Below are 12,745 nucleotides of genomic sequence, written 5' to 3'. Positions count from 1 at the left end.
TCATCGTTCAACCACTTATTTATACATAACATCACCAATTATCCTAATACAATTCAATGACTAATGAACTTATCACTAAACCCAACGATAAAGATCACAATGAGATTACCCAAACCCTATCCGTAACAACTTCTTTCTTATCAATGAATTGATAATATTTTTATTCTCAAATATCTAGCCCAGATTCTCATCATGACAATTTTACTCTTAGACATTAGTCGAGTTTTCTGCTTGACCCGTTGTTGAGTACTTGCGTATGAACTTGAGCAATTTCTTCACAATCGTGAGCAATTTCTTCACAATCCAAGAGAGCGGACGAATTATGTGAACCAAACTAGCAAACGCAAACACTCCCTGCCAAATGTAGAAAAATATATTCAAGACCGTCGCAGAGATGTATCTGAGATATCCGTCACTAAACTGATTGCCGCAATATAGCTAAGTGACATGCAACAGACGGAGATAGTCAAGGCTAATGTCAAAAGCCATATAAAGAACTAGTTCCTAAGAGGAAATCCACTAATGACCAAAAGTATGACGGACACAGATGCCAAGAAAGAGGCGGTATTGCAAGTTAAGAAGAATTGGTAGTAATCATGATCCTGATCATCATAAGAAAGAACAGCTGTGCCGGCTTTACATATATTATCTTTCGTACAATTGAAACCTCTCATTCGTTTTGTTCTAGTTTCTTGCCAAACACCCCCTGGTGGGCTGATCCCAGCTTGGAAAGCCATGGTTGCAATCACAGTAGCTACTGCCATCAATGTACCACGTGTTTCCTGGATCTAATTTTCCTCGTGCGTCAAGTGTTTAACTAATGATGAACGAATGCGCTCCCACCATCCCCTAAACCTTGATTGAGATGGTTGTGCTTCATCAACACCATTACTACTCAGTGTTGGTGATAGGGAAGGATTTCGATTCGTTGATCTTCTGACACCAGCTTCGTTGAGAATGTTTTGGATTTCAAACCATTTCACATCTCTTGGATAGACGTAGGCCTCTAAGACATCTAAAGCTGTGAGACCAATCTTCTTCATGGCATTAGCCTCTCCTTCTATTTTTTAAAATGAAAGTATGTATTTTATTGCCTGCATAAAGTCGCCTGCATACTTCAATAGTCTATTGTTTCATCAAACAACTAGCAGAAATTCTAAAAGCACTTCTACAAAACAACTCCAACTAAATTTAATTGAACCACATTTGTTAGTTTAGATTTTGGCTCATTCGGTTTACATGTATAGAGTTGAAAATGAGAATATTTAGGAAGCAGGTTCTAGCAGGGTCCGGACCTCCAGAAGCAGGGTCTGGACCCCATTTCCAGAGATTTATTTTTTCAAGCAGGGTCCGGACCTCCAGAAGCAGGGTCCGGACCCCATTTCCAGAGACTTATCTTTTCAAGCAGGGTCCGGACCTCCAGAAGCAGGGTCCGGACCCCATTTCCCGAAAGTGGATTTCTCAAGTAGGGTCCGGACCTCCAGAAGCAGGGTCCGGACCCCATTTCCCGAAAATGGATTTCTCAAGCAGGGTCCGGACCTCAGATCTGCAGGGTCCGGACCTGACGGACTTATTAGGGTTATTTTCTATTTAAACACGATTTTGCTACATTTATATGTACGTATTTTATTGAGCAAATATCAGGGTGATTAGAGAGAGAGAATTTGTTCTAGATTATTGTTGAAGAGAAAATACGTGAAGCCAATCGGAGTTCCGGTGAAAGGAAATCTTTTAGAAGAATCGTGCCAGATGTTCTGGAAAGGGCTACTGAGGTAGAAGTCAAGTGGGTCATTTGTCGTGTGCAAGGAAGAGTCAAAGGTTTTGTTATTCTTCTTGTATTCCTTATTCTTCTATTTTAGTGAATTGATTTCCTGGGTTTGGCTGCCCCGGAGAGGTTTTACATTTAGAGAGTTCTCTAAATGGTTTCCTCTTCGTAACCAAATTTCTGTGTTCTTGATTGCATATTTCATATCAGTATTTGGTTGAATTTTTAACTGCTAAGTTAGATCTGTTTTCTGGTTATTTTCTGTAAAACTCCTAGACGTGTGAGTAGGTGATAATTGGAGTCGTTTTAGAATTTTCAATTGGTATCAGAGCGGGTTCACTCTGTGAAGGATTTATTTCCTGAGTGTGATCCGAGACTCCATATCAAATGTCTCTTACGGTTGCTCCTAATTCTCTTCCCGTCTTTGACGGAACAAATTATACGCTTTGGAAAATTCGTATGAGAGCTTATTTTAAATCCATTAATGTTTGGCATATTGTTGAATCTGGATGGACACGTCCAGACAAAACAATTGCTGAATGGACAACGGAAGAAAAAAATTGTGCTACTGCGAATGACAAAGCTATAAATGCTATTTACATCTCTGTTTCAAATGAAGAATTTTCTAGGATTTCTAGATGTGAAATAGCTAAGGAAGCTTGGGAAACGTTAGAAATCACACATGAAGGAACTAAAGTTGTTAGAACTTCAAAAATTCAAATGTTGGTTTCTCAGTTTGAGGAGATTAGAATGCAGGAAGATGAAACTTTTGATGAATTCTATTCAAAGCTTAGTGCCATTAGAAATTCTACCATTAATTTGGGAAAGAAAATGGATGATGCTAAAGTGGTGAAAAAAATCTTAAGATCTTTGCCTGAGAGGTTTATTCCCCAAATTGCTGCTATACAACAGAGCAAGGACTTAGATACTATGAGAGTAGAAGAACTTGTAGGTTCCCTTCAGACTTTTGAACTAATTCTACCCAAACTCAAGAAAACTAAAAACATTGCTCTTAAAACAAAAAATGTTAAAGTCAATTCTTGTGGGTCGTCTGATGAGGATTCTGGGGATGATGAAGAATTTGCCCTGTTTGCTAAAAAATTTAGAAAATTTTTTAGACCCGTGAATGGAAGGTTTAAAAATCGTGACTCAAAAACTCCTGTGAAACCGAAAGGTGAGTTTAGAAATAATCCTCGTGAGAACTTAGAGAATGATCAGAAAGATAAGTTCACTAGTGGACGAAAATGTCATGAATGTGGGGGTAGGGGTCATATTCGAATTGAATGTGCTAATCTGAAAAAATCCAAAGGTAAAGCTTTCAATGTCACTCAGAGTGATGAATCAGATGATGAAAAATCCGAAGAAGATGTTGAAGGAGGAGTGAATTATTTAGCTTTTACTGCTTCTTATGATAATTATTATGAGACTGTTAACTCACCTCACATGATAAATGAATCTGAAATTGAATCTGATGATGAGGTGGATTTACAAACTGCTTATAATAACTTGTTTGTAGAATGTGATAAATTGAACAAGCTAAATAGGAAAAATCTGAAAAATCTGAAAGAAGCTGAACTTGAGAAAGAAAGATTAATGAAATCTATGGATGAATGTTTAGCTATTCGAAACACTTTGACTTCTGAAAATCTCATGCTGATTGCTAAAGTGAAATCTCTGGAAAAGAACTTGAATGAGTCGAATGATCATTTAAAGAAGTTTTCGAGTGCTAAATTGAATCAAATGTTAGGAAATCAGAAACATTCACATGATAGGACTGGATTGGGTTTTAATAAACATGACCCAAATCTCTTCACAAGATCTTTTGCATACTTTGGTTGAGATACAAAGATGCCTTTGTTGGATTGTTGAACTTGAAAACCTAGAAAATAGGTCAGTTCACCAATCATACTCATTTCAAATTCTTGCTTCATTTCTGTAGAAAACTGATGAGCCTGTGAGTCAACCGTAGATCCAAAGATAATGTCATCTACATAAATTTGGACAATGAGAAGTTGACTGGCTTTCCTACGAATGAACAATGTACGGTCAGCCTGTCCTCGGATGAACCCATGTGCAAGAAGGTATGTTGTCAGACGTTCATACCAAGCTCTCGGAGCTTGTTTTAATCCATAAAGCGCCTTTTTCAACTTGTAAACATGATCCGGATAAGTTGGATCCTGAAACCCTTTTGGCTGAGCTACATATACTTCTTCTTGAAGAATGCCATTAAGAAAAGCACTCTTGACGTCCATCTGATACAATTTGATCTGGAGATGACATGAGATGCTCAACAAAATTCTGATAGATTCCAATCTGGCTACTGGTGCGAATGTCTCATCAAAATCCACTCCTTCAACCTGAGTGTATCCTTGAGCAACCAATCTAGCTTTGTTTCTTACCACTGTACCATGCTCGTCAGATTTATTCTTAAAGATCCATTTAGTGCCAATGATATTCTGATCTTTTGGTTTTGGAACCAATTGGTATCAGAGCGGGTTCACTCTATTTGGATTAAATTCTTGAGTGAGATCTGTTGACTCCTGTTTCCTATGAATACTTCTCAAGGGGAATATGATCTTATAAACTCCTTCAACAATTTGTTGGAAAAATTCACTCTTTTGAGACATCAATACACAAATTGTTTGGGGGATTTTCAAGATCTTAAACATGTGAATGAATCTATTGTTAATGAATTGTCTGAATCACATGTCCTAATTGATTCTTTGAAATCTGATAAAGAATCTTTGGCGAATGATTTGTCTAAATCACATATCTTGATTGATTCTTTGAAATCTGAGATTTCTGTGCTTGTTGAAAAGTCTTTATCACTTGAGAATGAATTGAATGTTTCTAAAGAACTCTCACAATATGCCAAACATTAATGGATTTAAAATATGCTCTCATACGAATTTTCCAAAGCGTATAATTTGTTCCGTCAAAGACGGGAAGAGAATTAGGAGCAACAGTATGAGACATTTGATATGGAGTCTCGGATCACACTCAGGAAATAAATCCTTCACAGAGTGAACCCGCTCTGATACCAATTGAAAATTCTAAAATACGACTCCAAACGACACCTATTTAAATGTCTAGGTGATTCACAAATATTAAGCGGAATAAGATCTGACCTAACAATCTGTTTATATAAAATACGTACATATAAATGTAGCAAAATCGTGTTTAAATAGAAAATAACCCTAATAAGTCCGTCAGGTCCGGACCCTGCAGATCTGAGGTCCGGACCCTGCTTGAGAAATCCATTTTCGGGAAATGGGGTCCGGACCCTGCTTCTGGAGGTCCGGACCCTACTTGAGAAATCCACTTTCGGGAAAAATTCTAAAACGACTCCAATTATCACCTACTCACACGTCTAGGAGTTTTACAGAAAAAAAAAACAGAAAACAGATCTAACTTAGCAGTTAAGAAATCAACCAAATACTGATATGAAATATGCAATCAAGAACACAGAAATTTGGTTACGAAGAGGAAACCATTTAGAGAACTCTCTAAATGTAAAACCTCTCCGGGGCAGCCAAACCCAGGAAATCAATTCACTAAATAGAAGAATAAGGAATACAAGAAGAATAACAAAACCTTTGACTCTTCCTTGCACACGACAAGTGACCCACTTGACTTCTACCTCAGTAGCCCTTTCCAGAACATCTGGCACGATTCTTCTAAAAGATTTCCTTTCACCGGAACTCCGATTGGCTTCACGTATTTTCTCTTCAACAATAATCTAGAAGAAATTCTCTCTCTCTAAGCACCCAGATATTTGCTCAATAAAATACGTACTTGTAAATGTAGCAAAATCGTGTTTAAATAGAAAATAACCCTAATAAGTCCGCCAGGTCCGGACCCTGCAGATCTGAGGTCCGGACCCTGCTTGAGAAATCCATTTTCGGAAAATGGGGTCCGGACCCTGCTTCTGGAGGTCCGGACCCTGCTTGAGAAATCCACTTTCGGGAAATGGGGTCCGGACCCTGCTTCTGGAGGTCCGGACCCTGCTTGAAAAGATAAGTCTCTGGAAATGGGGTCCGGACCCTGCTTCTGGAGGTCCGGACCCTGCTTGAAAACATTGGCGGAATTACTCTAGAACCTGCTTCCTAAATATTCTCATTTTCAACTCTATACATGTAAACCGAATGAGCCAAACCTAAACTAACAAACTCCCCCTTTGGCCATTCGGGAACAAAAGTAATGTAGTACATGAAAATGACACATCAAAATAACTCCCCCTTTTTGTCTCGGAAGGACAAAGGAAGCAAAACAAGTTGTAAACAAGAAACCCAACAACCAAGTTTTAAACAGACAACACCAACAAAAAATTGTCTTGCCAGAAACAAAACCAAACAAAACAGGAGGGAAAAATTATTCTTGCTAAAGGCTTTCCTTGATGGACTTCACATCTTTCTCCAAATTCGTTAGGCGAGTGTTGATGGCTTCAATGCTTCGGCCTTGAGTTTGAAGTATGTCAATTATTTTAGTTAATTGACTTGGCATGTCGGATGATCCTGAGGAGGACGCAGCGGTAGTCTCTTGAGCAAGTGGAGGCTCCTGTGCAGCTGGAGCGTGAAGTCGAAGTTGGGCATTGGACTTCATCACAGTTGCTTTTCCAAAGTAACCTTCAGGAGCTTCCATACGTTCATTTGCAGCAATTTTTGGCAAAGTGGCGTGCAGAATTTTCGTAATGAGACCGCCATAAGGTAATGCAATAGAATGATCTTCATGAAGCTCGATCATTGTCAGTACGAAATGAGTGCATAAACAAAACTCAGCACGAGTAATGATGCCATAAATCATCATTGCTCGTTCGATAGTCAAATGACTATGGCGAGAAATTGGCCAAATATTCTGCAGTACAATCCGAGTTAACAACCTCTCTGGAGCCCGTATATTGCCAATCGGAAGTTTTTTCAGGTCTTCATCCCATACAAGCTGCTGAATTGGATTAAGAACCGCCATGATTTCAGCTTTTGTTGGTTGTGCATCATCGTCCAGAAAGGGAAGCGGCTTCTCATTTGTCAGTGGGATCCCAGTAACTTCACTGATCAGCTCAGTAGTGATATTGAGAGTTTTCCCGGAGACCTTGGTCTTGAATGACGGTGGACCAACCAAGTCAATATCATCAATGTTGTAGTAGAATTCCCGAACTAAACGAGTGTAGGCACTCACAGGAACAAACAATGAGGTCCAATGATTTTCCTGGAAGATGTCATGAATGAATCGGAACGGTTCCACTGTAAGATCATTTTGTTCCACTCCACGCTCGATCATAATTTTGCGGGTCAAAATCTTGTCTTGTAAAACTGATTTTTCTTCTCGAGTGCGCTTTCTCCTTTGTGTAGATTCTGAAATTGGATACACCATTTTCTACATTGACCCCAAAAAAAATATGGCAAATTGATATCACACAATACTAGAAGATGGAGCCCACAAATGAGACAAATGCACAATATATAGATGACGCAAATTTAACACAACACAAATTACTGAGTGCATGGAAAAAGAAAAAATGCAGATCAATGCAGCACTACTTCATTGAGTCATTCTAGTGAACAGTTTTATAGGCATTGAAGTATTGAATATAGCATGAAAAAAAATGAATTTTACACAAAACGTTCCTAGTGCCATGCCAAACAATATTGAAAGTCCAATAACAGTGAAGTAGATCAATGTGATAAAAAAAATGGAGCACATATGCAAATTTTATTCTTTGAGGCATTTTAGCAAACACATTATAGGCACATGTAGATATGAACATGGATAAACATATACCAAAAAGAAAAACCGAGTCCTAAATACATAATAGAAAGTGTATTTTGGAAACAATTATGTGAGATAGAAGGAAAGTCAAATTCAATCAACCACAACAGCAATTCGGAGTATCAACTTCAAACCCAAATATGTCCATCCGAAATTTTGATTTGAGAACAAACAGCAATTCGGAGTATCAACTTCAAACCCAAATATGTCCATCCGAAATTTTGATTTGAGAACAAACAAAAAAAAACAAAAAACTACAAAGTGAAATAAACATACCGTGGATTGTTGAACTTTGAATGTAGTTGGAAGAGTTGGACACACAGAGGAAGAAAAGAATACACTTTCCTTCTATCTCACATAATTGTTTCCAAAATACACTTTCTATTATGTATTTAGGACTCGGTTTCTCTTATTGGTATATGTTTATCCATGTTCATATCTACATGCCTATAATGTGTTTGCTAAAATGCCTCAAAGAATAAAATTTGCATGTGTGCTCCATTTTTTTATCACATTGATCTACTTCACTGTTATTGGACTTTCAATATTGATTGGCATGGCACTAGGAACGTTTTGTGGAAAATTCATTTTTTTCATGCTATATTCAATACTTCAATGCCTATAAAACTGTTTACTAGAATGACTCAATGAAGTAGTGCTGCATTGATCTGCATTTTTTCTTTTTCCATGCACTCAGTAATTTGTGTTGTGTTAAATTTGCGTCATCTAGATATTGTGCATTTGTCTCATTTGTGGGCTTCATCTTCTAGTATTGTGTGATATCAATTTTCCATATATTTTTTTGGTGTCAATGTAGAAAATGGTGTATCCAATTTCAGAATCTACACAAAGGAGAAAGCGCACTCGAGAAGAAAAATCAGTTTTACAAGAAAAGATTTTGACGCGCAAAATTATGATCAAGCGTGGAGTGGAACAAAATGATCTTACAGTGGAACCGTTCCGATTCATTCATGACATCTTCCAGGAAAATCATTGGACCTCATTGTTTGTTCCTGTGAGTGCCTACACTCGTTTAGTTCGGGAATTCTACTACAACATTGATGATATTGACTTGGTTGGTCCACCGTCATTCAAGACCAAGGTTTCCGGGAAAACTCTCAATATCACTACTGAGCTGATCAGTGAAGTTACTGGGATCCCACTGACAAATGAGAAGCCGCTTCCCTTTCTGGACAATGATGCACAACCAACAAAAGCTGAAATCATGGCGGTTCTTAATCCAATTCAGCAGCTTGTATGGGATGAAGACCTGAAAAAACTTCCGATTGGCAATATACGGGCTCCAGAGAGGTTGTTAACTCGGATTGTACTGCAGAATATTTGGCCAATTTCTCCCCATAGTCATTTGACTATCGAACGAGCAATGATGATTTATGGCATCATTACTCGTGCTGAGTTTTGTTTATGCACTCATTTCGTACTGACAATGATCGAGCTTCATGAAGATCATTCTATTGCATTACCTTATGGCGGTCTCATTACGAAGATTCTGCACGCCACTTTGCCAAAAATTGCTGCAAATGAACGTATGGAAGCTCCTGAAGGTTACTTTGGAAAAGCAACTGTGATGAAGTCCAATGCCCAACTTCGACTTCACGCTCCAGCTGCGCAGGAGCCTCCACTTGCTCAAGAGACTACCGCTGCGTCCTCCTCAGGATCATCAGACATGCCAAGTCAATTAACTAAAATAATTGACTTACTTCAAACTCAAGGCCGAAGCATTGAAGCCATCAACACTCGCCTAACGAATTTGGAGAAAGATGTGAAGTCCATCAAGGAAAGCCTTTGGCAAGAATAATTTTTCTCTCTTGTTTTGTTTGGTTTTGTTTCTGGCAAGACAATTTTTTGTTGGTGTTGTCTGTTTAAAACTTGGTTGTTGGGTTTCTTATTTACAACTCTAGTTTTTTTTTTTTTTTGCTTCCATTGTCCTTCCGAGACAAAAAGGGGGAGTTATTTTGATGTGTCATTTTCATGTACTACATTACTTTTGTTCCCGAATGGCCAAAGGGGGAGTTTGTTAGTTTAGATTTTGGCTCATTCGGTTTACATGTATAGAGTTGAAAATGAGAATATTTAGGAAGCAGGTTCTAGCAGGGTCCGGACCTCCAGGGGTCCGGACCCCATTTCCAGAGACTTATTTTTTCAAGCAGGGTCCGGACCTCCAGAAGCAGGGTCCGGACCCCATTTCCAGAGACTTATCTTTTCAAGCAGGGTCCGGACCTCCAGAAGCAGGGTCCGGACCCCATTTCCCGAAAGTGGATTTCTCAAGTAGGGTCCGGACCTCCAGAAGCAGGGTCCGGACCCCATTTCCCGAAAATGGATTTCTCAAGCAGGGTCCGGACCTCAGATCTGCAGGGTCCGGACCTGACGGACTTATTAGGGTTATTTTCTATTTAAACACGATTTTGCTACATTTATATGTACGTATTTTATTGAGCAAATATCAGGGTGATTAGAGAGAGAGAATTTGTTCTAGATTATTGTTGAAGAGAAAATACGTGAAGCCAATCGGAGTTCCGGTGAAAGGAAATCTTTTAGAAGAATCGTGCCAGATGTTCTGGAAAGGGCTACTGAGGTAGAAGTCAAGTGGGTCACTTGTCGTGTGCAAGGAAGAGTCAAAGGTTTTGTTATTCTTCTTGTATTCCTTATTCTTCTATTTTAGTGAATTGATTTCCTGGGTTTGGCTGCCCCGGAGAGGTTTTACATTTAGAGAGTTCTCTAAATGGTTTCCTCTTCGTAACCAAATTTCTGTGTTCTTGATTGCATATTTCATATCAGTATTTGGTTGAATTTTTAACTGCTAAGTTAGATCTGTTTTCTGGTTATTTTCTGTAAAACTCCTAGACGTGTGAGTAGGTGATAATTGGAGTCGTTTTAGAATTTTCAACATTGAATGATCTCTCTCTCTTGAGTTATTTACTAATGTTTGCATGATCTTTAGAAGAACCGCATCAAACAAAGGGATCGTGATTTTTTTTTTTTTGAACTTATTGTACGAATATATATATATAGCTTTTTTCAATTTAAAATTTTAATTAGTCCTACTTTATGAATACAAACAGACTAGTGAAAAAGGGATGGAAAAACAAAAAGTAGATCTAAAATAATTTCTATGTCATATATAACTTAGAAAGAAAAAAAAAAAATCTCTTTTAAGAGAGTAGCCATTGATATTGTTATCGCACCTGCTTTTGCTTGCGCATCACTGCTAAATGCAATATTGAGTTGCCATCGTGGTCTTTGGAGCTGAGGAATGATTCATTACCATTAGCCAATTCCACTAACAACTTCAGAGCATCGAGATGATTATATCGAATACACAAGTGCAATACACTGTCTCCTTCGAGATTCATCAAGATGGACTCTTGTCGAGCTTTAATCAACTTTTCTATGATCTCTATTCTTCCTCTCATTGTAGCTAAGTGGAGAGGAATTCTCCCATCTTGATCACGAGCTAAGCAAGCATTTATATTTGTTTGCAACAATGCTTGTACTATCTCAGTGTGGCCCTCAGCAGACGCCAAGTGAAGAGGGGTTTGTCCCGACGGGTCTACCTCTTCTGCAAATTTAGGCTTCTTGCTGACAAGAATTTTACTAAATTCAAGGTGGCCATGCAAAGTAGATAAGTGTAAGGGGGTCTCACTAAAAGATGCGAGTGAAACTCTATCAAGGATGCGTGCATCCATTTGGATCAGTGTGGTTAAGGTGCTTATACACCCATTCCTTGAGGCTTCATAAAGTGCAGCCATATTGGCTTCCTGATACATTTTTCACTTGTGAATGTGAAGATTGAAGAAACTACAACAAGAACTTACATAGACTTGCTAGCTAGAGGTCACTGGTCTTCATGTGAGCTACTAAAAAAAATATACGGCGGACCCACCAGGCAAGGTATTTAAATAAAGCAATCATTCCCCCATTTTCATTAGCCAATGTTGTGTTTGCCATGCATCCTTAGTTAGTAATGCAACGAGCCTTTAAATTACAGTCTACAACTTGGAACAGTAAACGTGAACTTTTTATTTTTTAATTTTATTTTATTTTTAATGCGGTCAATTTTTTTTAAAAAAAAAAATTCTGAAGTACTAACATCCTATGTGGTCATTTTTTATTTGGTTTTTTTTTTTAGTGGTCATTATTCTGAAGAAAAATACCACTAAAAAAAAAACCAAATAAAAAATGACCACATAGGATGTTATTACTCATAATTTTTTTTTTTTTTTTTTTTTTTTTGTTTAAAAAAAAAATTGACCACATAAGAGAAAAGTTTGGCCAAATTTGTGTCTCTAATTTGTGTATCTATTATTCCTCTTGAAATAAAGCAATCATTACATGTGCACCATTTTCATTGACCAGTGTTGTGTTTGCCATTCATCCTTAGTTGTTGCCTTCATTTTTCTGTTGAGTTTCCTTTTTCCTTTTCTTAATTGTTTTTGGTTCATTCGTGTTATTTTTGTATTTGCTCAGAAAAAGGGGAGGGGGACGGGCAGACACGATATTATTTTTTCACATTTTTAGAGCATCTATATAGAGCTCTTCAAATAAAAGTTAAATTTGAAGAGTCACTTTTAAAATGAACCAAATATCAAACTCTCTATATCTTCATCTTTTTTAATTAAATATTATTATTTTCTGATTTTTTTTAATTCTTTTTTAGTTCTTGGTAGATGAGTGAGAGAAGGAAAATGAATATATAAGATTAAAAAACTAAATAACTTTTACTTTTTAGCATTTGGTATTTGGAGAGCCTTATTGATCAAAGTTAAATTTGAAATAGAGTAGAGAGCTTGTTAAATGACTATTTTTGTGAGTTTTTTCAATTTTTTAAAGAAAAGCCAAATTTAAAGATGGGGATGCTCTTAAATGGTTATTTTTTTAGAACACACTCCAAATGAGAAATAAGAAGAATTCAACAAATTAAATACCTAATTTCATTACATTTAAGGTTGCCCATGAATAAAGAGAGTACAACACTCAGTAGTTCGTAACGAAATAGGAGAAGATTTAACAATCAAATTACATTCAAAGATTAACAAACTATGCAATTTGAATGAAATCTTTATCTATAATATATGAGAAATGATATAGTGCACTAAAAAGACTATTTTTTGCCAATAAAAGTTGTGGGTAGTAAGAGGCCCACTACAAGAATTTAGGTCTTTAGGGGCGACTTCAAGTCGCCCCTAAAAGTCC

At 37.4% G+C, this 12,745-nt stretch overlaps 1 protein-coding gene and 1 pseudogene across 1 annotated transcript; both read right to left on the bottom strand.

Moving 5' to 3' along the window:
- Positions 1–377: 377 nt before the first annotated feature.
- On the bottom strand, positions 378–11,301 carry LOC148584417 (uncharacterized; annotated as a pseudogene).
- LOC148584418 (uncharacterized) lies at positions 6,146–7,135 on the bottom strand. The gene has a single exon (XM_088518111.1). The coding sequence runs from the start codon at positions 7,133–7,135 to the stop codon at positions 6,146–6,148; it is 990 nt and encodes a 329-aa protein (XP_088374237.1).
- Positions 11,302–12,745: the final 1,444 nt, after the last annotated feature.

This window comes from Corylus avellana, chromosome 7 (assembly GCF_965113065.1).
Source record: "Corylus avellana chromosome 7, dhCorAvel1.hap1.2, whole genome shotgun sequence".
Classification (NCBI taxonomy): Eukaryota; Viridiplantae; Streptophyta; class Magnoliopsida; order Fagales; family Betulaceae; genus Corylus; species Corylus avellana.
This window is presented reverse-complemented; position numbering and strand designations above follow the sequence as displayed.